The sequence below is a fragment of the Melanostigma gelatinosum genome (genome assembly GCF_949748355.1).
Source record: "Melanostigma gelatinosum genome assembly, chromosome: 2".
NCBI classification, from domain to species: domain Eukaryota; kingdom Metazoa; phylum Chordata; class Actinopteri; order Perciformes; family Zoarcidae; genus Melanostigma; species Melanostigma gelatinosum.
The window spans coordinates 24,640,964-24,663,082 of NC_136635.1; the positions used below are offsets into that span (position 1 = coordinate 24,640,964).

The 22,119-nt window shown below is 41.7% G+C and overlaps 1 protein-coding gene across 2 annotated transcripts; it reads left to right on the plus strand.

Annotated features, from left to right (window-relative positions):
• Positions 1–2,351: 2,351 nt before the first annotated feature.
• LOC306794843 (protein mono-ADP-ribosyltransferase PARP6) lies at positions 2,352–19,799 on the plus strand. 2 transcript variants are annotated; one of them, XM_079293073.1, is made up of 22 exons: positions 2,352–2,487; positions 2,666–2,743; positions 5,298–5,392; positions 6,066–6,126; positions 6,321–6,411; positions 6,582–6,648; positions 6,887–7,036; positions 8,593–8,743; positions 9,176–9,307; positions 9,508–9,603; positions 9,887–9,979; positions 10,237–10,362; positions 10,633–10,698; positions 11,106–11,173; positions 11,601–11,649; positions 11,806–11,918; positions 13,294–13,366; positions 15,149–15,218; positions 16,137–16,216; positions 16,545–16,608; positions 17,224–17,308; positions 18,068–19,799. In XM_079293073.1, the coding sequence occupies exons 1-22, from the start codon at positions 2,485–2,487 to the stop codon at positions 18,168–18,170; spliced, it is 1,914 nt and encodes a 637-aa protein (XP_079149199.1). In that variant the 5' UTR covers positions 2,352–2,484; the 3' UTR covers positions 18,171–19,799. The 2 variants fall into 2 exon arrangements, 1 of the variants encoding a protein (XP_079149199.1); XR_013772943.1 differs by lacking the exons at positions 15,149–15,218; positions 18,068–19,799 and having other exon boundaries at positions 17,224–17,297.
• Positions 19,800–22,119: the final 2,320 nt, after the last annotated feature.

Below are 22,119 nucleotides of genomic sequence, written 5' to 3' on the forward strand. Positions count from 1 at the left end.
AGTAGACTGAAACATTTAATTGCATTTAAAAAGTGCACTCTAGTTTGCCTCATTGTATACCACATAAAATGTATGAAGAGATCATCATTTTCTCTTCCTCTCCTGAGTACAGCCACACTCTGATCAGACTGGCCTAACACCTGTTCACTCTTCAGGTCAGTTCTTAAACAGATACCTTGAGTTAAAGACTGATTAGCTCAAGAGTCCAATGGCCAATGTCTCACACATGCACACAATGACAAAGTCTTTCATAGATACAGAAGATATGATCTTTTTTTGTAATGTTATATCAGTTTTTGAAGATGTTACTGAATATCAATTCATTTAGCCTGCATTTCTTCATCTGTATAACATACAGTTTGGCTGAAATGTAAATCACAAATATAGCAGTAAGGATATTTAGGGTTTCTTTTTTAAATGTGTATTCCTTATTCTATTAAGACACGGAAGCTTTTGAATATCAACCAGAAGCTACCTCTAAAAGCATGATTGCACAGTAATAGACACTGACTTATGCAATCACACGTGCAAACACAGGCAGATGCAGATATACAAGCAGACATTTTTCAGCAGCAGTGCAGTCAGCTGCAGGTCACATGACTGGCTTGCCTGGTTCTCACTGAGCATGCTCAGACCCCTCAGTGTTGTCAGGCAAAATATAAGACAGCAGTAGCGGCAGAGATCTGCAATAGATAAACACACAGGCTCACACACACCGGCTGGATTACACGCCACAAGCACCGAGAGACAGACGCTGTAGAATTGGGGAATTGTGTCTCTGGTTTCTCTAAAATCCTCTTTTAATGGGCTTACTGTCATATCGTTTCAGTGGAATACAGCCGCCGAGAGAGCGAGAAGCAGGTGTGCCCTTTAAGAGGGAGAGCAGCTGAGGCAAGGACGGCATCCGAGTCTCCATCCTCTGTGGAGGTAAGTGTGGATGGATGGGGTGGGGGTGCAGAGAGTGGGGGGAGGGGAAAATCCGCCTGACTGCATCTGTGTTTGTGTTAAAAATCATCTGAAAGTGGAACGGGGACGATGGCGGTAGATGTGTGTGTGTGGGAGTGTATGTGTGTGTGTGGGGGGGGGGGGGGGGGCAGTTCGCCCGCGACTCTATTGGTATGTGAGACGACATAGGCTATGAGAATGGCGGGGAGTGGGGGCGGTGGAGGGGTGTAGATGCTAGCAGGGTTGAGGACATGGCAGGGCAGCAGACATAGAGAGACAAGGAGAGGAGCTGAAGTGGAAGATGATGGTAACAACAGGGGATTCATTTAATAGGATGCAGTTGATGTCTGAAAGGGTGTTTTAGACAAAGATATCCACAACCAGGAAGAGAAAAACACAGTATCATGATAGTTTTGCATAGATAATGGCCCAATCTGAGGGACAGATGAGCTTTGTTAGTCCAGCAAACAAAGAAGAAATGAATAATTGGTGTTCATTTCATTATATTATTGACCTATATATAGCAAAGAAGCCTTCATGGCGGATGGCTTTGTAAAGGCGGTCTACCCCGTAGTGCCAAGCTACATTACCATCCAGTCTTTGTTTGCACGTCTCAGGATTTAGAGCTGATAAATATTCAAAATTCTTCATCATTTTGGCTTGACGGGCCCCAGACTATGTCAATTGTAATTTGTATTCTGATGCTGCAGTGTGAAATATGCAACTCTGCATCTGCAGCTTTAAGCCATGCTGAAGGGACACCACGCTCATTGTTTCCATGCCTGACACAAAATGCGATGGGCCGCCATGAACTGCAGTGTGCTGTAGCTGCCTCTGTTACATCAGCGACGTCGCTTATCCTCACAGATACTCTTCTCTCTAAATCTGGACTAAAATTCAAGATCTTTTTTTTCCCATCATGACCGTACGGTAACTATGCATTTAAAGGCAACCATTATTTTATAATGCTAAATTCTTAAGAAACGACTTTGATTTTTTTCGTCAGACACTGTGTGCCCACAATTTACTCTCCTTATGCAAACACATCAAGTTACATTGTGTTTCAACGATTTTCTTTTCATTCATTTGCCAAGACCAACAACGTCAGTTGTTGGTCTGTGAAAAAACCAAAACAAAGACATGGATACATCCTGGGTACTGAACATACAGCACATATCTCCCACACATTCTCCCCACAGTGATTAATGCCACTCTGAAAGGAGGCAGAGATTGCTGTTGCTAGGATACATGGCAAGGTGAAGTGCAGACCATTTAAAGAAAAGAGGAGGAGGGCACCATTTACAAAGCATGGCATCACTGGTGATGGCCTCTTTTGTTTCATGTTTTCATCCATTACTGAATTTTAATTTCTATTTCTCCTAGGTTTTTGCAGTTCTGACGAGTGCACGAAAGAGAGGGGGGTGAGCCAAAGCTCTCCGGTTTTCTGTTCCTGTTCTGCCACCTGGAAAAAGGCTGCAATGGTTGGCAGTATTCAAAGGCCTAAACCTGTCTGAGTGAGCCTTATGAACAGCAGAACCAATGGTAAGACAGCTCTCTCTTTGAAATTCTATATAAAGCAGTGTTTTGAAGCTGGGTGTTTTGAACGAGAGGCTAAATAGGGAGATGTGAGAAAGGCCGTGAGATGAAAGGATGATGGAGAGAGGTTGCATTTTCTTTCCGCTCCACTATAACGGCCTTTTCACAATGTGTGGGTCCACAGGACATCAAAGGCCAGTGTTGGACAGACGAGGAGTCGGACGGGGAGAACGAGTCAGAACAGTTCCTGTATGGCATTCAGGTACAGCAATGGCAACCGTATTACCCTTACTATATTAATCTATGTGTTTCATCTGCTATTTGTCAATAATGTTGCTTGTTAACGTCTGTATCATTTTTACTTTCACATTACAATAATCTCAGGTAGTTAAAACATAGTTGTTGTTGTTTTTTTCGCAAATTATGATAATTTTATTTACCAGTAACTGTAAAAGAGCTACTGGATGTGTTCATGAGACGTTCTACTGCTGTAATATACTAATTGGACCATTTGACCATGAATAACTGCTGTAAGTGTCACAGAATAACAGCCACTCGTTTTCAGGATATTGCTGGAGACCTCGGTGTTGGTCGAGGGAGGTTTTGACCTGATATTGGCACCAGACAATAAATCAGGTGTCATTTGGAGTCATTCTTTTGAGGATTGTGGATATTCTGAGCAAATGTCATGGCAATGTGGTGACTAGTTGTTGAGATATTTTGCTGTAGTCGTGCAGAACAGATGGACTTGCTGACGTTTCTAGCTTAATGCCTCACTGCTGGCAGAGCAAACATTTAAATAAGTCTGAAGTAGGATATTTAGTTGGAATGTAAGTGATCAATGTTTAACAATGCTCGGAGCGTTTGACTTTTTTCAAACTCATAATAGCAAACATGACATGTACCTTGAAAGTACAGTACAGTTACTATCACCCTATGTGACCTTATGTATCAATCCCAGGCAACACTGTCAAAATCATTTTCCGTGGCCCCTATTTAATGTATCATCTCATCTCGAAAAGTTCAATGCTTCACTTCCATATAAGATCTTAATTTGTTAGTCATCCTTTTTTACTGTTATCTTCCAAGTCCTATGATTGAAATGTAAATCCAGTCTGTGGGATTTAAAGCTCATTTCTATGCAGTCAGAGAACATGAAAGCAGCGTATAAAGATAAGGATGAAAGAGTAGGATCTGTTCTACACACAGAGGAGAGCTGAGGAGAGCAGAGTCTGACTTCAAGTCTAGACACCAGCAACGCGTATGACACACTTAGGTCAATAAATGCTATTAATGGAGGATACCAAAGTATTAAATGACATAAAATAATCACTGAAAAAAGCCAAATTATATATGTCGACAGTTTAAGAAATGTACGAATTCTTTCCTTAACAAAATACTTTGTTCTTTCCTCTTTAATATTACATTACGTAACTCTCTATTTTATTGCAAATATAAAATGCGCTTGATGTTGGGTCGGAGTTAGTAAATGGTTTGGTGTGTGGTCGAAGAGGTGACAGATTGAGTAGCTCAGATTTAATCACAAAAAGTAATTGATTTGATTAGAAGCATGTTTTAAACGGGTTAAAATCCAGTTATCAAGTGAACAGAGAGGTCTGAACAGATAGCTAAAAGCAATGGTTAAATAGTTAATATAGTTTAAAAAAATAGTTAACAAGATTTTGGTAATTATAATCGATAATGGTTTAAATAGATAGCTAAAAGTAATGGATAAAGAGTTGCAATATTTAGCTACAAACAATTGATGAATGGTTGAACTGGATCGCTAAAAATAGTGATTAAACAGCTCAAACAGTTAGTTAATTATAACAGATATTGAAGTAAATAGCTAAAATGAATAGATGAATGGTTGGAATAGGAACATTAATTTCGTATTATTGTAACAATATCCACTTTTATATATTAAATTGTCTTAATCCAGTGTCAAATAATCTTTAAATTCGAATGTTGAACCCGCACAATCTGTATATGAACAAGCTGTCAAGGTCCTGGACAATAGACCTACAAGCTGTCAATACTGTTTTGTACTTCATATGGTGAAGATATGATAATGGTCTCCTTTGGTACGGAAATCTTATTAAATTTCACAAAGCCTGTTTGATATTAAAAATTCTTAATAGATTAGCACCTCCCCCATTTACCACATTCATCTTTCAGATACACGTCGGGGATAGATTAACTAGATCAAGAATAAAAAGGGACATAATTGGCACAAGGAGAAAAAAAATCTTTCCGCCAGTCAGCTTTTACAGTTTCAAACATCCGTTCTGTTTCATATACGACACAGCGACTCTAACTGTTCCTTTACATATATGCTGAAAACTTGACTAAAAAGCCACTGGACCGGCCATCATACCTAGTCCATGCATGCTTGCCTTGTCTGCTGTCATTTACTTGGCTTTTTGTCTGTTTGTCCGATTGCGTTCCTTCTGGTTTTAACTGTCTTCTGTAATGTTATGTGATTTGATTGTCTTTCAAACATTGAGTGTTAATAGCCTGCATTTTACTCCTACTTTGCATGATGCTTGCTCCTCCTTCTTAGCGTTTTTTCAACAGTTTATTAGCTGTTCATGTTTTGCTTTCTCCGGCTCAGATTTGATGTGTTTTAATGGCTAACATAACATCTGGCCAAGTGAGATCCTTTTGTCTAACACTGGCACATTTACAGTGATGTTGATCAATATGCATTGCCCATTAAATGAAATAAATAAATGAACATATTTGGAACATGCCGGGTGGTGTCACCCAAGGGTACTTGAATTCATCTTGAGGGCTTTGTATACTGCTTGTTACAGGGGAGCTGTGCTGCTGACCTGTACCGCCACCCTCAACTGGATGCAGATATTGAGGCAGTAAAAGACATCTACACTGACAGTGCTGTCTCTGTTAGGTACAGCACAGACACACAGCAGCACACACTCTTACACACAGGCACAATTCAAAGATTGTATGTATTCATGTGTTCATTTTCAAAGTGCTCAATACAAAATTCAGAGCATGACTATTGCCTCCACACGGCTCTCAACATGGCCACAACTGAGCCGGTGGCTCGTATCTGACGGTACTATGAGTGCTAACGGTGCAAGTGACGGCAACAGTGCTGACAGAGCTAACAGTGTTACATTAGGGGGAACCTGAGGGTGGGCGCTACGCTTCCATGATGACACCGACGGTTGGGACAGCGTTAACTGACGCATGAGAGCAGTGTAGAGCGGCGTATGTACGTTAACCCCTCGGGAATGCCAACAAGGACTAACATGCACAAAAAGGCACGCCTGGACAGCTCGGCTATGTAAACAAATCCCATAAAAACTCAGATTACAACACACACAGAGGGAGAGTAACTTCATTCTCTGCTCTGGTAGACATTACTCTACGATATCTTTACATTTCAAATAGTTGTTTGATGCTATATCAATGCTCTGTATATTGTAAAGAGAACCTTTAAGTAGGCATTGTTATTATTTTCTCCCTCAAGGGATAATCAGTTGAAAGTGTTGGAGTTTAATGTATCCCATTACGTATGATGAATGAACTGTATCTGTTGTTGTGTCTCTGAATAGGGAGTATGGAACCATTGATGACGTGGACATCGATCTTCACATTAATATCAGTTTCTTAGATGTGAGTCAGCATTCTTCTCCCCTTGCACACACCTTCTCCCTTGCCCATTACTATTCCAACGTTGACATTTTGCAACGTAACACATCTTTTATAGTGCATTGCATGCCCATAATCTATTTATGTAATGAGAAATGGCCCTAATTAGGACGCTAACTCTGTATATTTGTGTGTATGTGTGTGTGTGTCTGACTCAGGAGGAGGTTGCGACAGCTTGGAAAGTTATCAGAACAGAGCCCATTATTCTGAGACTGCGCTTTTCTCTTTCTCAGTACCTCGATGGACCTGGTGAGTAAAGATGTCAGTGTGGATGTTGGTTTTCTGGGAGGGACATTAGGTATTTGTGCCACTCATTGAGCGTAGGAGGTGAGTACAGTATGTGCGATACAAGAGGGAGAGTGAAAGAGAGAGTCTGTGTATCTGTGCACTGTGTAACAGTGTTAGTCATCTTTACTCAGAGCCATCAGTAGAAGTGTTCCAGCCCTCCAACAAAGAAGGCTTCAGCTTGGGCCTGCAGCTCAAAAAGTGAGTCATGTGATCTATTATATTGAGCATAGATGTTTCACAGTGAAATTGTAGTCGATTTTGAATGTCCAAATGTGCAGCATCAGAAGTAAAAAAACTATTTTCGGTTGCCGAATCCAATCACACAAAATAATAATGCACATCCACAACAAAAAGAAGGTGATTTAAAGAGTAATTCACTCTGTCAGGTTCACTCACATATCTTCCTGCTTGGCTCTCCTGATTTGTAACGTGGCAGGATCCTGAGCACCTTCACCTCACAGCAGTGGAAGCACCTCAGTAATGAGTTCCTCAAGGCCCAGCAGGAGAAGAGGCACAGCTGGTTCAAAGCCGGAGGAACCATCAAGAAGTTCCGCGCCGGGCTCAGCATCTTCTCCCCCATACCCAAGTAGGTCTCTCTACCACTGTATGTCTCTATCAGGGCAACTACAGCCCCGTGCCTATGTTTCATACACAGCATACGACACAACATTTTCAAATCATCAAAACAACAATTTAGGCCGATGATGATACAGATATGTACTGGGTGTTTTTCATTTCATTGCAAAATGGGCATCTATTCCAGCAATAGAGCTCAGCTGTTACACTGATGTTGTGACGATTGGTTTTGATGCTGACTGTCTACAAACAGTCTTATTCGTTCTTGTCCTGATTTATTTTCTGAACACTTCACTGTTTCCAAGTGTCTGCAATCACTCGTGGAGAAGAGCCCAGATTGATTAACCTCAAGTACAGACACATTCAAGCTATTTTGGTGTTATTTTGGCATAACGTCTGCGGTTTGTTATTGCGTTTTACTGTAACTCAAGTGAAAGCAGTTTTTATAAGACATTTCTATCAGTTGTTGTAAAGGCTTTTAGGAAATAATAGAAGGCTTTCGATTAAGTTTATCCATTTACAAATGGTTGTTAATTATCATTAAGAAATTATTAATAATTATTGCATATGGACTTTTAATTCTAAAGAATTACAACAGTATACTGTGCACTTTCAAATATATTTCAGTTGTTTTGTACCTAGGCAGTGGCACAAAACATTCTTAACACCTCGTTCGTGAGATGTCTTTACCAGGAAATATCCTGTTTCAAAGGGATTGATTGTCTTTGTTCTTCTTTTGTGAAGCACCCTGTGACGTCTGAATTAGAAATGTGCTATATGAATAGATGTACTTGCATACAAGTAAGCTATTTTTCCAAGATTGAAGATTTCTGTTGGAAGATAGTGATGGAAATACTTTCAGAAGGTTGTGTCTGTGAAAGAGGAACTGTAGCGAATAAGACAAGCAGCGAACAGGAATCTCTGACACTGCAAATCTGACACACTCAACCAATTTCCCCAAGGGGGGGGGAGTACCCTTCTCGGCCTCTGTCTTACTTTTCAATGCTTTGACAGTTATTGGTGCACAGGGATTGAATCTCGGCCCACTCGATGGAGGTCAGTCTCTCTAACTACTAGGCTGTCTTGACATCCTCACAACTTGACAGGAGTCTCACGTCGAGAGTGTACATGGGTAGTGTACTGAGAGTGATGGTGGAAGTGAACACTGGTTCTTGAATGTTAACAGTTAGTGACTTGAGCTACTGCCCAAACAGATTTCACTTGTCAGAGATAGTACAATACTCCAAGTGCTGCGTGGGCAGTGTGTATTTCTTTAACACATGTCACTGTAAAATAACCCAGGTACTGACTATGTGAACACAGTGCAGTCTTAGCATGCAGGATTACAGCTGAGGAGATGTTGCCAATGATATTGATAATTAAGATGTATTCAAAGCAACATTACAATGATAAGTTCTGAAATTCCTGATTTGGCCTTTGAAGCCAAACCCTCCATTACGTAACTTCTACAAACACAGGGACGACAACATTTGCATTTTTTTTTTCCTCCATAGGAAAAATGGCAGATGACGTGACGCACATGAATTGTTCCTTGCTATATTCTAGGTCTCCGAGTTTTCCGCTGATCCAAGACACAGTTTTAAAAGGGAAGCTGAGCGTCCCTGAGCTGAGAGTGACCCGTCTGATGAACCGCTCTATCTCGTGTACCATGAAGAATCCCAAAGGGGAGCTTTTCAGCTATCCACCAAACAGCCAGGTCAGCACCCGTGCATCTCTCAGATTTGGAGTGACATACATTTCAGTTTATATTTGAATATGATGAATTGACTAAATGCCACTGACCTCCCACTTATTTATCTGTCTCACTCACGTGTCAAGTTGTGATCATAGCGTTTTGGTCACATCCCTCTAAGCTTTTCACTCCTTACATGTGTAACACTGCTGATGTAGAAGCTCACGATGCTATGATACGGAGTTCAAAATCATCAAGAATACTACAAAATGTTGACGATGAAAGCTGTTTTCATGGCACTGTATATTTCAGTTTTTAATCCACTGTGATTCACTCTGACCCTCTTCTCAGTCACCCGCCACCTGCACTGTTCCCACCTGAGCCTTTCCTTACCCCTACCGTAAAATGGCTGGTGCGCCGTTTCCCATAATGCTTTGTCTTCACTTGACTCATCAGACTGTGGCTGTCCCGGCGGCCAGGGCCCCTGCGCAGATTACCACGAGGCAGCTGATTGAATTGTTTTTCTCATCCCAGGCGGGTGGCCACTGCAAGAACATCCCTACCTTGGAGTATGGCTTCTTAGTGCAGGTTAGACTTGCTGACAGTGGCATGGGGTGGGGCCTACACTGCATTGTTGTTCTAGGACATAATAACGGGTTAAGTCAGTCACGATTGCAGTACAAAAATGTAGTTTGTGACAATTCTGCCACCAAACTAGTGCTTATTCCTTCATGTGGCACTTCTTCATTTGGGAGTGATAACTGGGAACACCACTTTTCTCCAAACAGATAATGAAGTACTCAGAGCAGAGGATCCCCACGCTCAACGAGTACTGCGTGGTGTGTGACGAACAGCACGTCTTTCAGAATGGATCCATGCTGAAGGTATCAGAGACGAGAAAGAGAAACGTACAGTATCGGTTTAGAAACAGTTCCCTGTTGGTTAAAAGAAAAAGAAACGTTATGAATAGCATGCATGTGATGTTTTCTCTCTCTGTTGGTAATACGATCCTGTTAATGGATTTTCCACAATTGTAGTTGTGAGGGAGAAAGATAAAGAGTGAGAAAGAGTGTGTGGGCATGAGTGTACTTGTTTTTGTGTAGATATGTACACATTGAAATGAGTGTATTCTCATCCCTCTTTGTGTCCATGTGTGTGTTTATATAGCCGGCTGTGTGCACCAGGGAGCTGTGTGTCTTCTCCTTCTACACTCTGGGTGTAATGTCCGGAGCTGCAGAGGAAGTGGCCACCGGAGCAGAGGTGACAACAAAACAACAGATACTGTATATGATATCATTCAGATTATTTGTGTTTCTTTTTAAGAAGAAAGGCCGAACATATATGTAAGAAAATCAAAACACAAACATCAAACACTGGGACATGTGATGATGTTAATTTGTGATTATTTGAAGTTTATATGCGTTGTTGGAACTGAGGTGGGTTCTTCAGTCGTATCGAGTCGATAACAGCATCACATAAATGCATAAAATGTCAATTTCAAATCCCTCTCTCCGCAGGTGGTGGACCTACTTGTGGCTATGTGTAGAGCTGCTCTTGAGTCGCCCCGTAAGAGCATCATCTTTGAGCCCTACCCATCAGTCGTTGACCCCAATGACCCTAAAACTCTGGCCTTCAACCCAAAGGTCAGCATCCTTACAAAACCAATACACAAATTTCAATTTGTAAAACAAAACCGACTCTATTAAAACTACTTCTGCTCTCACCACAAAACTAGAAAATATCATTGCAGTTATCCACAGACGAAATAGATGAAGCAATGTATCTGAAATGCTTCAGATGGTATCAATGGATAGGATAGGATGGAAAAACCTCTACAAGTGAATTTAGATGTCTGTATGTTGTTCCCTTTCTCATTGCATACAATGGATGTTCGGCTCAACCGATGAACACAGAAGAAGAATTATGAGAGACTGCAGAAAGCATTGGACAGCGTCATGTCCATTCGGGAAATGACCCAGGTACAAGGAGTAGATGGGAGGGAATGAAGGAAAGGGCCACAGTTGATATAGGCTGCAGATGGTCTTGATGTGTAATGTTTAAGACATAATCAAAGTTCATATAAGATCATCACTCTATGTCCCCCACATGTACATTACACAGTCCTGCATTTATTTGACTGTTTGAGCTGTCTGGGTGGGGTCTTTGTTTATCAAAATGACAGCTGTTTCTGATTAGTTTATCTTCTCTATTGATCTTCCCCACTCTTGTTTCTATTATTTATTTACCGGTACCCACTGTGGCTTGACTGCATCTGTACTATGTATAAAACACATAGTAAGTCTAGATCTAAACACTTGCTCGTTTGGCTTCGGGGGAAACGATCCTGAAAACTGAAAACAACACATGCTTGTGTGCTTTTTTACAGGGCTCATATCTAGAGATCAAGAAGCAGATGGACAAGCTTGACCCTTTGGCCCATCCTCTGCTACAATGGTGAGTAGAGGATCTGTTTTAAAAAGGGGTTTAACAGTAGAGAACATAACAAACACACCATGTTAGTTAAATAATCATTGATAACACAATAATACGTATAGGCTTATGCCTATAGGCCTTTCTCATGGAGAACATTTTGACATTTCACAGCTGTAAATAGTGATGGCTGAATTCCATTTGGCTGGTTTCGTGGTCCTGCTCTTGTGCCATGTTGGCTCACTGTCACACTGGCATGGCTTTCTGGAACACTTGAATAGAACGGAACCATTGTTGACACCCGTGTTTTACTATTTTTGACAAGTCAAAATGTCTGCTGTGAAAAAGGCCTATTGTGGTGCAAGCTAAGTGGTAGCACCTTGGCCAGTACTTTACATTGTGTTTCACCTCATTTGATTCACGTTGCGATCTTCTCTCTGTCTTTTTGCAGGATCATTTCCAGTAACAGGTCTCACATCGTCAAGCTGCCTTTGAGTAGGGTAGGGAACCAGACCGACATCCCCTCAAGTGTCCTTTTTTAAATTAGTTTTTTATTACTGCTACATTATGTCATTTGATGGTTCTTACTCACTTTCTATCTCTCTGTTTGTCTCTCTCTCTTGCTCTCACTTGTCCCTTATGATATATTGTGATAGCAACTGAAATTCATGCACACCTCCCACCAGTTCCTGCTGCTCAGCAGCCCCCCGGCCAAGGAGGCTCGTTTTCGCACTGCCAAGAAGCTATATGGCAGTACCTTCGCCTTCCAGTGAGTCCACTTTGTTCCTCTCACTGGCTGACACAGCATTCACACAATCGAAAAGGCTTATAGAGTGTAAAGCTACAGTTATAGAGTTTAAATCATTTAGGCTGAAAACAGTCAGAAAACAGTTTGTAGTTATTATATTGTTAAGCTTGTGGCTGTTGAGCAAATATAATGTGAGAAATCACTTACTTTACATAATGCATCTCAAATCAAGCATAGTCACTAAAATTCATGCATAATTTAGCGTGACAACAGTACACACTGTCAAGCAGTCTCAGTGTAACACCTGGTCATTATGTTGCGGATGGGGGAGCCACTCTAGCAGATTTTTATGGAAACATAACAAACAATAGCAGAGAGCCGTGACCATTCTATTGGACAGAGAAACCACCTCGCTAAGCCAGCACGTGGAGCCAGCAATATCTGTGAGATCGAGATTTGTACTGTAGCAGATGGGGCTTCGCTGAATATTTGAGATACACATGGCCCATCTGGGCTCTCGCCGGGTACAACTAACACATGAGCAGTGATAACAGTCTCTCTTTTCATGCTGGTTAATACAAATAAATGATGAACAGGAAATGCCAAATCTGTATGTCAGTGTGGCTGCCATCTTTTTATATAAATAGAAACATTTGAAAATACAAATGCATGTTCAGAGTCAGTTTAATGACAATTGGCAAGATTTAGAAGGGAATCCATAAACAGCTCATACTTTTAGCTCTAGAACTTTTCCCTGTTTATTTATTAGACTGTGAGAACAAGGACTCGATACTGCTTCAAAAAGTAAGAAATAACAGCAATCGTGACAGTGCTCTCTGTGTTGTAAGACAGTCCAGATACCTGCACTGGGAAAGGTATTCAAACATCCCGTCCTGTCCTGACAGACAGCAGTGATGGGTTGTCATCTTAGATCTTTTTTTTTTTTTACATAAAATTAAATATTAAATTTGGAATACTATGATGATGTAACAGAATGTCCCAAAATGTCCTTGCACAGATTGTAGAAATAGATGACTACAGAAGCTGTTTGGCAGAAGAGAACTTCAAACTTCTCTCTTTAATAAGTATTCTTTCACAAAATACTTACATAATAATAAAAAGAAAAGCACTGTAAAGGTAATGTAGCACATTCTTTCATTAATAATTCATGACATTTTCAAACACAGTATGTAAATAAATTAAATAACAGTGAATTTGCTCATCCCTTTTTGTGAATCAAAGGTCACAGACAGAATGTGCCACGGTGTTGTTTTGAACAGCATGGATCTGGCCCACTACACATCAGTGGTTGCACACTGAGCTCCATGCTGTTTATATTCACACAGCACTTGTATCTCTTCCTTCTTATCTCTCCCTCTCTCTACACTTGCTCTAGTGGTTCCCATATAGAGAACTGGCACTCTGTTCTGAGAAATGGACTAGTCAATGCCTCTTATACCAAACTGCAGGTACGTAACCCTGGCAGTTGGCTGCAATTTACGATGCATCTCCTCTCGGACAGTGAACCTGCTCTCTGAAAGAGCAGGTTCGCTGTCCGGCTGATTCATTTTTTACAGTTAATGGATGCCAGCTTCCCTTTCGTCAGCTTTGCAATTGGCATTTTAGCGAGCGGGGCACACTGGTAGATTTTCCTGGCCAATGTCGGGCTGTGTTTTTTTGCTGTCGCCGACAGCAGCAGACAGCACGTCTCTTCCTGTTGTGGGACAAAGGGAGGGGGCTGTGGTGTCAGCTGTGATGTTGGGAGGCTGCCTGTGTGCCCTGTTGGGGTTAACCACCTAGAGCACTGAGTAGGCTAGGTCTGAAGCTGAAGGATGCAAAGGACAAGCTCCATGGTAGTAAGTATAGACTTCCGGTGGGTGTGGCTTCCCGCAAAGGTCAGTAACTAGCACCGCTTCTTGGGTCGAAGAGTAGCCTCAAATCAGGTCATTTAAATTAGTTGATACCAGATGGGTCCAATTGACCAAATGACGACCATAAATATCGTTTCAAGGCAGAAGCAGAAAATCATACTTTTTCTTCCGAGTGTATTCCGGTTTTTGCTCAAGTCTGCATCCATCTGGATCTTTATATTGTTTTGCCAAGGTTGTTTTTGCACTTTGTGACCCAGGTCTGTATAAGATGAATAAATAATAACACACAATTATTATTTAAAAACAAGGGAGCACCAGAGAGCGCAGGATTGTCTCATTTGCACAATACGGCAGATAATGACTGCTTGCAGATACACCGGCATGTCCTGAAAATAGATGAAAAACAATTAAATGTGAAAACTCAAGAATCTCTGAAACATTCACGTCGGCCGTGATTGCTCTATCATGCTGATGCGTTTCATTTATGCCTTCTTTGTTCTCCAACTTTTTGAACACTCTTATCTTTGATCACGCCTCAGTGCTCGCCTGCCTCCTCTTTCTCCTCTCCATTCCACCTTGAGCATTGACACCCCCCTTCCTCAGTCATTGTCTTTCACAAGAGGAGGAGGATCGAGTCTGCCTCTAGCTCCAACCATCACACAAAACCTCTCGTCTATTGTTCCTTTTGATTTCTTCCAGATGTGCCAAGTTCCGACCTCCATCTCCCTCACATTACATTCCCAAACTATCACGGTGCTCTTTGTTCTTCCTCTCGTTTGTCCTCTGGATCACTGTGTCCTATGAAAACTTGTCCACGTTACACCTGTGGTCCTTTTCGTTTTCCTCATTCTGGACATTCTTGTGTGGAGGCTTAAACATCATTATCAGTCGTCCTCATACTCAAACCAAGCCAGCATACACGGTCTCATTTCAGCATTGCTTGAATACCTGAGCATCACATACACAAATTTCATTCACTAAACTCGAGAGCGTCACATGATCTTCTCTGGACTACATTATGTTGCAAGGAGGAACCATGTTGGCAGTTTAAAGGTGTGACTGTGTGGGTTATACGAGTTGTTTCAGATCACGAGAATAATAAAACTATCTTTTCTCTCTTTGGCTCTTTGCAATCCACTATCTTTGGATTGTCGTGTGCGTGTGTATTTAGTATGCCCGGTTGGTGTCGTTTGCCAGGTAGACTCTAACAGAAACATAAAAATCACTGACTTATACATCCTGAGATACAACTAGAGCAAGACTGGTATTGCACTGTATGTGTGAGTACATTTGTATGTGTGTGTGTGCGTGCATGTAAGAGGTTGTCCTGCGCAACTGCTCAGTGACCCTTCCTTCCTTCCTGCTCTTTTCAAACCCAAGCTGCATGGGGCAGCGTATGGAAAGGGCATCTATCTGAGCCCCATCTCCAGCATATCTTTTGGATACTCAGGTAGGAACGGCTCATTCCTCGCCACTCAGTCCCCTCCGGCCCCCCCACCCACCCACCCACCCCTCTACCTTTGATTCCACCATGTTGACTGAGTACGCTCTATGTTTTTGAAATGGCCTGATTATCATCTCGGAACACGTCATCTTCACATGTGGGAGCTTTCCATGCTATCATATTGTGCTGCTCTGTGTTTTGTGTCCACTTTGGGTGCTGTGCCTTGGGCTTGTGTGCCGTGCCGCATTCCATACCATACATTATGTTGTGGCTGAGTAAAAGGGAGCTGTCAGTGGATCTGTGTGTGTTACTTTGTACTGTGTTGGTATTTTATACTATGTTCTGTTCATGGGGTGGTGCTGAAGAGACATTTAAACTTAACTGGTCCTTACCTTACTTCCCCCCTGTGAATTTTCGGTGAAACACAATTTCCGAGGTTGGTTTTGAGGTCCCACTATGGTTCTGGTGCAGATTATGTGGACATGACATCTGCAGGTTGCCTGTTTACCTGTTAACACTATGAACAAGCTCCTAAGCAATGGCTTCCCAGTTTTAAGGATTGATGTGGAATTAATTATTATCAGTTAAGGTGGCAAGAAAAACAGCAACAGTTGCTCGCATCATATCCATTTGGCTTACTCTGTCCGTGCTCAATCAAAGCCAATAAATACATACTTAAGTTGATTTCATATTTTTTTTTAACTTTGCAGTTTTAGAAAAATTTAAAGATAACAGCGTCACTTTCTGTCTCAGTTTGTATTCAGCAGCATTTTGGAACAACCCTCATATGAAGGTTAGAACTCTGGGTAATAATGTCTCTGTACAAGGAGCTCAAGACCACTAGAGGAAAGTTTTGCACAGCTTGAGTGACTCGAGGTCGTTGTGACTCAGGGTTGTTTGCTGTCTGTGTGCTGCTTCTTGCAGGAATGGGGAAAGGACAGCACCGCATGCCCACCAAAGATGAGCTGGTGCAGCGTTACAACCGCATGAACACCATACCACAGGTGGACAATTTACATCCAGGTTCCCATCACACACAAAGAAGATATGCAAATAAAGGGGCAGAGACAAGGAACAATTTGAAGCCTTCACAGAAATCAATGGATTACCAGATGAGGGCTGTTCAATTTATATTAGAATATTTTGTATTCTGAGTTCAAATCATCAAATGTTTCCTGCATTCACTATGTCCTGCTTCTGACGATTACACTCTGCACAGTTTCAGTGTTTGTAATTCTCAATGTTTCCATGTGTACCATCATCAGCATAGTTAGGTCGTATTCACTTCAGCAGCTTGGTGGGACTTAACTGTTGTCTCCTTTGTTTCTATAGAGCCGTCCGATACAATCAAGGTTTCTTCAGAGTCGAAATCTGAACTGCATCGCTCTGTGTGAAGGTAATCGCAAGCAGGACGTATTACATGTCAGAGCCGAGATATGTTGCATTCGTATACTTGATTGTGAATTAATAAACTAAAAAGGTACAATATTATATTGATTTAAAGTCCCAGTGAAACAGAAGTTAGAGCATCTTTATGCTTTGTACTGTGACATATTCCCCATTGAAACAGATTATTTGAGCAGTGTATCGTTATAAGAAGGATTTAAATGAAGGCCTGCGCATTTGTTTTGACTGCTAAAAAGTGAACAGGCTGAGCGCGATATGGAGCTATAGAGGAGAGTTACAACAAAAAAGCAAAACAAGAAGAAAATACCACACGTTTGATCATTACAATCCAAATTAAACTGGGTAATGTGACCAGTGTATTAATGTGTTAAAAAGTCATATCAATTATTATAATATCATCATCATTATAGGATAAAACTATTACAGATAAACAAAAGAAATAATCAGTTGGATAATAACTGAGTTGAAGCCCTTATGTCGCGTAATATAATACAACACCAAATACAATAGCAACACTACTGCTAGTATTGATAAATAACAATAAAGTAAAGTACAAAATACAAACCACCATCTCTGGTAAAACGTGCATCTCTCTCTTCAACAGTTATCACATCTAAGGATCTGCAGAAACATGGTAACATCTGGGTGTGTCCAGTATCGGATCACGTCTGTACTCGCTTCTTTTTTGTGTAAGTATTTCCAACACTTGGAAACTCCTTGGTCATTTCTACATAAGTAATGTATAATTACCAAAGTAGTTGGTATCACAACCAGGTAGCAAAAATAAAAAAGAATCATCACACTTAAAAGGCATAGTTGAACACTCAGGTTGCTTATTTTTTACTGCGAAGCCGCACCCGATGAAGGTGATTTAATGTCATGGTTGAATGGTGTTACCGCTTCACTGAACTGGGTTCCTGTCAAGTCACAGCCTTTCGGTATGATGTTTAAAACGGTGTTTTGGAGCTCGGCAAATAACACATGGCATCCACACTGGCTGCTGATGTTATGGCTTTGGACACAGGCATTCACCAGATGGCAAAGTCTATTATCATGTCCACTGCTGTCTCCTGAGTTGGAAATTAGATTCGCGATGGCCTGCAATCAAATTTAAATCTCAGCTAAATATAATTCAATTCTGACCTTGTGCTCAGCGTATGGTTGTGTTTTTCAGCTGGAGGAAACGTTGACATGATTAGAATAAAAACAGGAAGATTTGTTGTGTCAGACATAACAGCGCCTTTTCTAAAAAAACACTGTCATTCACTTGCTTCCTAGACAACAGCAGCTCATTTGCCGATGGAAAGGTAACCTTTCTATCATCAGTATAGAAAGGAACCTTGTAGAAACACCAAGGTAGTGAGCAGGAGAGGGGATAAAACATAAGGCAGCTGTTGATGAAAAGTTGAAAAGAAACCCTATGTCTACTCATCCATGTATATGTGCAGGTATGAGGATGGCCAAGTAGGAGATGCCAACATCAACACCCAGGAGCCTAAGGTGCAGAAGGAGATCATGCGTGTGATTGGGACCCAGATCTACTCCAGCTAATGGCGGTTTTCCATACGTCTCTCTGGCGAAGGCACACAGGCAGGCAGACAGCGAATGTTGGGGCGAGCTGACCTCAGGCCTGACACTGAAGGCTGTGGGAGCTCTTGAGCACATTATTTCTAAAGTTGTCTTGTTCTGGTCCTGTCATTTTCCTCGCCCTTCTTTGTTCCTCTTCTCCGAGAGGTTACACATTACATGTTCAGATTGAACCTGGTTAAAGTCAGTCTGTTTTTCTCAGTTAACAGCAGGAGAAAAAAGGGAGTAGTCACTGCTTTGGCTCTCCACACAGACACATACTGTCCAACCCTGGTTACACTGGGCATTCCCCTTTCTTAATGCAATGACTGATCACTGATCCTTTGGACTCATTAGATCTATTCATCATTTATATTTGCGGAAATGTAGTTAAAAAAAAAGAATCATTCCAGACAAAATCCCTTTTGTGTCAAATAACTGATGGATTTACATGCATAGAGGTTTGTTTTCTTATTGTGTTATTTGACTAACTATTTAACATGAATTAAGGTCTGTGACATGGTTATCTGAGGGGTGAGCACTACTCTAAAGCGAGGTGTGGTTACGTACACTGTAGGCACTTTGTTTTTGATAACATTTTCAAATGTAAAAATCCAGCTGTCCAATTTTCATTACAGAATCAAGACAGTTCTCATTGGTAATGCACCCTCAAAACTCCTCACAGTCTCCAAGTGGCAAACAAACAAGAATTGACAGAGACAACTTTGATCGAACTGGACGGATGTGACATGGCAGGCTGAACAACAAGGGTCATAAAGAAAAACAAAAAAACAACAACAGTGGATATAATCTGTGGACATGTTATAGCTGTTGCCTGTGATCTATGTTCAAAGAGCTACCACAATCTGTCACGCATCATCATTTTTGTTCAAGTAGTCATCACCTTTTTCTTTACGTTCAAAATGAGTCTTTTTGTGTGTGGACTACACTTCCCATTGGAGTCGCAACTTACAAAAGCCACTGTACAGAATCATGGACAATTTTACCCAACAATCTACTGGCAGTCTCCAGTCCAGGTGAGCTCCTGGATGTTACAGATCGGCATTTATGTGCAACTCTATTGTTTCTCCTTGGAGAATGGCAACCGTGTATAGCTAATCAAGTTCATCAGTTAGTCATGTACTGTATGTATGTACGTGCGGGTTTGTATTTTCTTGACATTATACTAGACATTGCACTTATTCAACGTTTGCCTAAACTGGAAGAATGGACTGTCCTCGGACCTGCAGTGGTTAGTGGAAGAAAAGTGGTTCAAGAAGTATGTATGGACTCAGCAAGACTATAATATCCAACATCTTAACCATGTCTGTACTGAGATGGGCTTTTGGTATCTCCTGGAACTAAAGATTCTGACCACTGGATGGACTTTGAGGCACTGAGAGAGCAAATTGTATAACAGGACATTGAACATTGTTGCAATGTATTGGCCAGAAAGAAGTGGACATGTACAGCTTACTCATTGCATTGCGGGACTGTGCTAATAGCTGATGGCTGTTTTTTTGCCAACAGGCTTGAGCTGCGAGTCTCTTTGAGAATCTATTCTCTGGCTGTCTCTAATGATGAGAAATGTTTTCAAAGATGATGTTGACGACAATGATGGTGATTATGATGAAAGGCGACGATGCAGAAAAAAAAAGAATAAAGCCTGATTTTGCACAGTTTTACATACAGTCTCCTATTATTTGATGTCTCTGTGGAAAATATGTGGAACCATTAAATGTAGAATTATCTTCTGTGGCTAAAGCTTTCTGTTAGCATTTTGGGCAGAAGGGGGCACCATTACTCCACCAGCACATACACGGACCAGCTGACTTCTCTATTTCATTTCAAGGATGAAATCGTGTCCAACTTTCACACGTATAATTACTTGAAAATGTTTATGCAATAATAGGTGAAGTATGATGCTTTGTAAATTCAGAGCTGGTGGACTTTTTTCAGGTGATTCAAATTTCCTTTTAAGTTCACGTGGTGACAAATCAATTGGCTGCAATCAGCACTTCTGTTCATTGAGCCATTATGTCCTGCATATAGGAAGATGTCTCCGATGTGACTCACATGTGAACACACGATGCCTCAATGCTACTCCTGAAGGAAGACAAAGAAAGAAAATGGGATGAATAATCAACAAAATATGCCCATCCTGCTATATCCACATACATTGTTAATACAAACACCAAGTCAATTGTATAAGGCGTGTGTAGTTGAGTTTCTTCCATTTACTTTTATTCTTTTATCCTAGTAGTGTATACTATATATATATAACCTTTAACCACATTGTCAGAGTGAATATGTATATTATGCATCAGATTGGCTTGCGCAATACCAGCTCACTGAAAGATAAATAGCTATATTAGTTGTACACCACATCATCCTAAAGTAACTTAAAAGAAAGAATAAAAGTAAATGGAAGAAACTTAACACTACAGTCCCAAAGTATGACTTCCCCATTCAAGCTGATTTTCCTTTAAAAGTTATCGATTTAGTTTTGGAGGCGGTGGTGCAGGCCAGACCAATATACCGACATATCTGCAGTACCTGCAGGCTTGTCAAAACTACATCTAATTGATTTATTGCATCACAAATTCATTAAAGTTTACATTGATTCCCTAAAATCAATCTCTGGTGGTTAAATATGACAGGGTATGCGTTCGCCTCAGCGAGAGCAGATCACTAATAGTTGACCAGCCAGTTGCTCACTCTGTCCTCTCTCTCTCTCTCTCTCTCTCTCTCTCTCTCTCTCTCTCTCTCTCTCTCTCTCTCTCTCTCTCTCTCTCTCTCTCTCTCTCTGATCACAGAAAGCTCTCCTCTTTCAAACCAGCTGAACACATCTCCTCGGTACTCCGCTGAGAAAAGTCAAGTCTGATGGCTGTTTTGGCAAAGGAGGCCCTGTATGTGTATGACAAGTGCTGGGTGTGTAGAGAGCGGGCATAATCATGGGGAAGCTGAAGCACTCATGGGCCCTTGAAAGGCACTTTACGTGTGTATTTGTGGCTACGGTAATTGGGCCCCTCCCTTTGTAAGCTGACCCATTTGACAGGGCCCTGTGGCTGGGCCCTTGTACTGGTGTGTATATGTGTGTGACTACCAGATGATGTGTATGGTTCACGTGTCGCTATGATCTCTGAAACCCGGCCCTCATGTTGGACACGGCCCCCTGGTTTGGCTTTGTCCCCCATTACCAAAGCCAGCTGGCTGATGGCAAACAACTGCACATTGCTTAGATCCAACTGGGGCTTGGTCTTTCTGGTATAGTTCAACCATCTACCACTGAGGGGAGCTCTGGTGTTATTCTACTTTGCCTGGTTTCAACCGCCTTCTTTGCATACTTAACGCAAACACACACACACACACACTGGCGCACACACTGGGCACGAGCGTACACATGCAGGTAAACACACACGACACAGTGGTAGTTTGGGCAGATAAAGGAGGAGTGACGGGAGGGCAGGAGGTCACTGAGGGTGTCTGGCCCTCGGCGGAAGCGGCTGCTCCCAACCTCCTTCTCTGCTGCCTCAGTAATAAGTGTGACCGTTTGATTTCTGCACAAAAGGAGCAATTACAGGGAGTTGTTTAATCACCCACACTTTTATTGAGCTCGGGGTCTCTTAGCTTGCAGCTCAGGCCCCCGTCGTCGGCAGCAGCGGGCGACAGAAGTGACAGAGAAGGTCGGTGGTTTAACGGGGCGCGAAGGGGTCTCGTTTGAGTTAAGACTTCGCAGGCTACTCTGCACGCTGCGGAGGCCCCCGGGACAGAGACAAAGAGGTAGACGACATGAGAAGACAGGCTGGCCAGCCAGGCAGAGAGATAGATGGACTTAACAGAGAGACGGAGACTACAGAGGGCAAGAGTTTGGGGGACACATCAGAATCAGAATCACTTTACTCGCCAAGTAGGATAAATGTGCAGGGGGTCA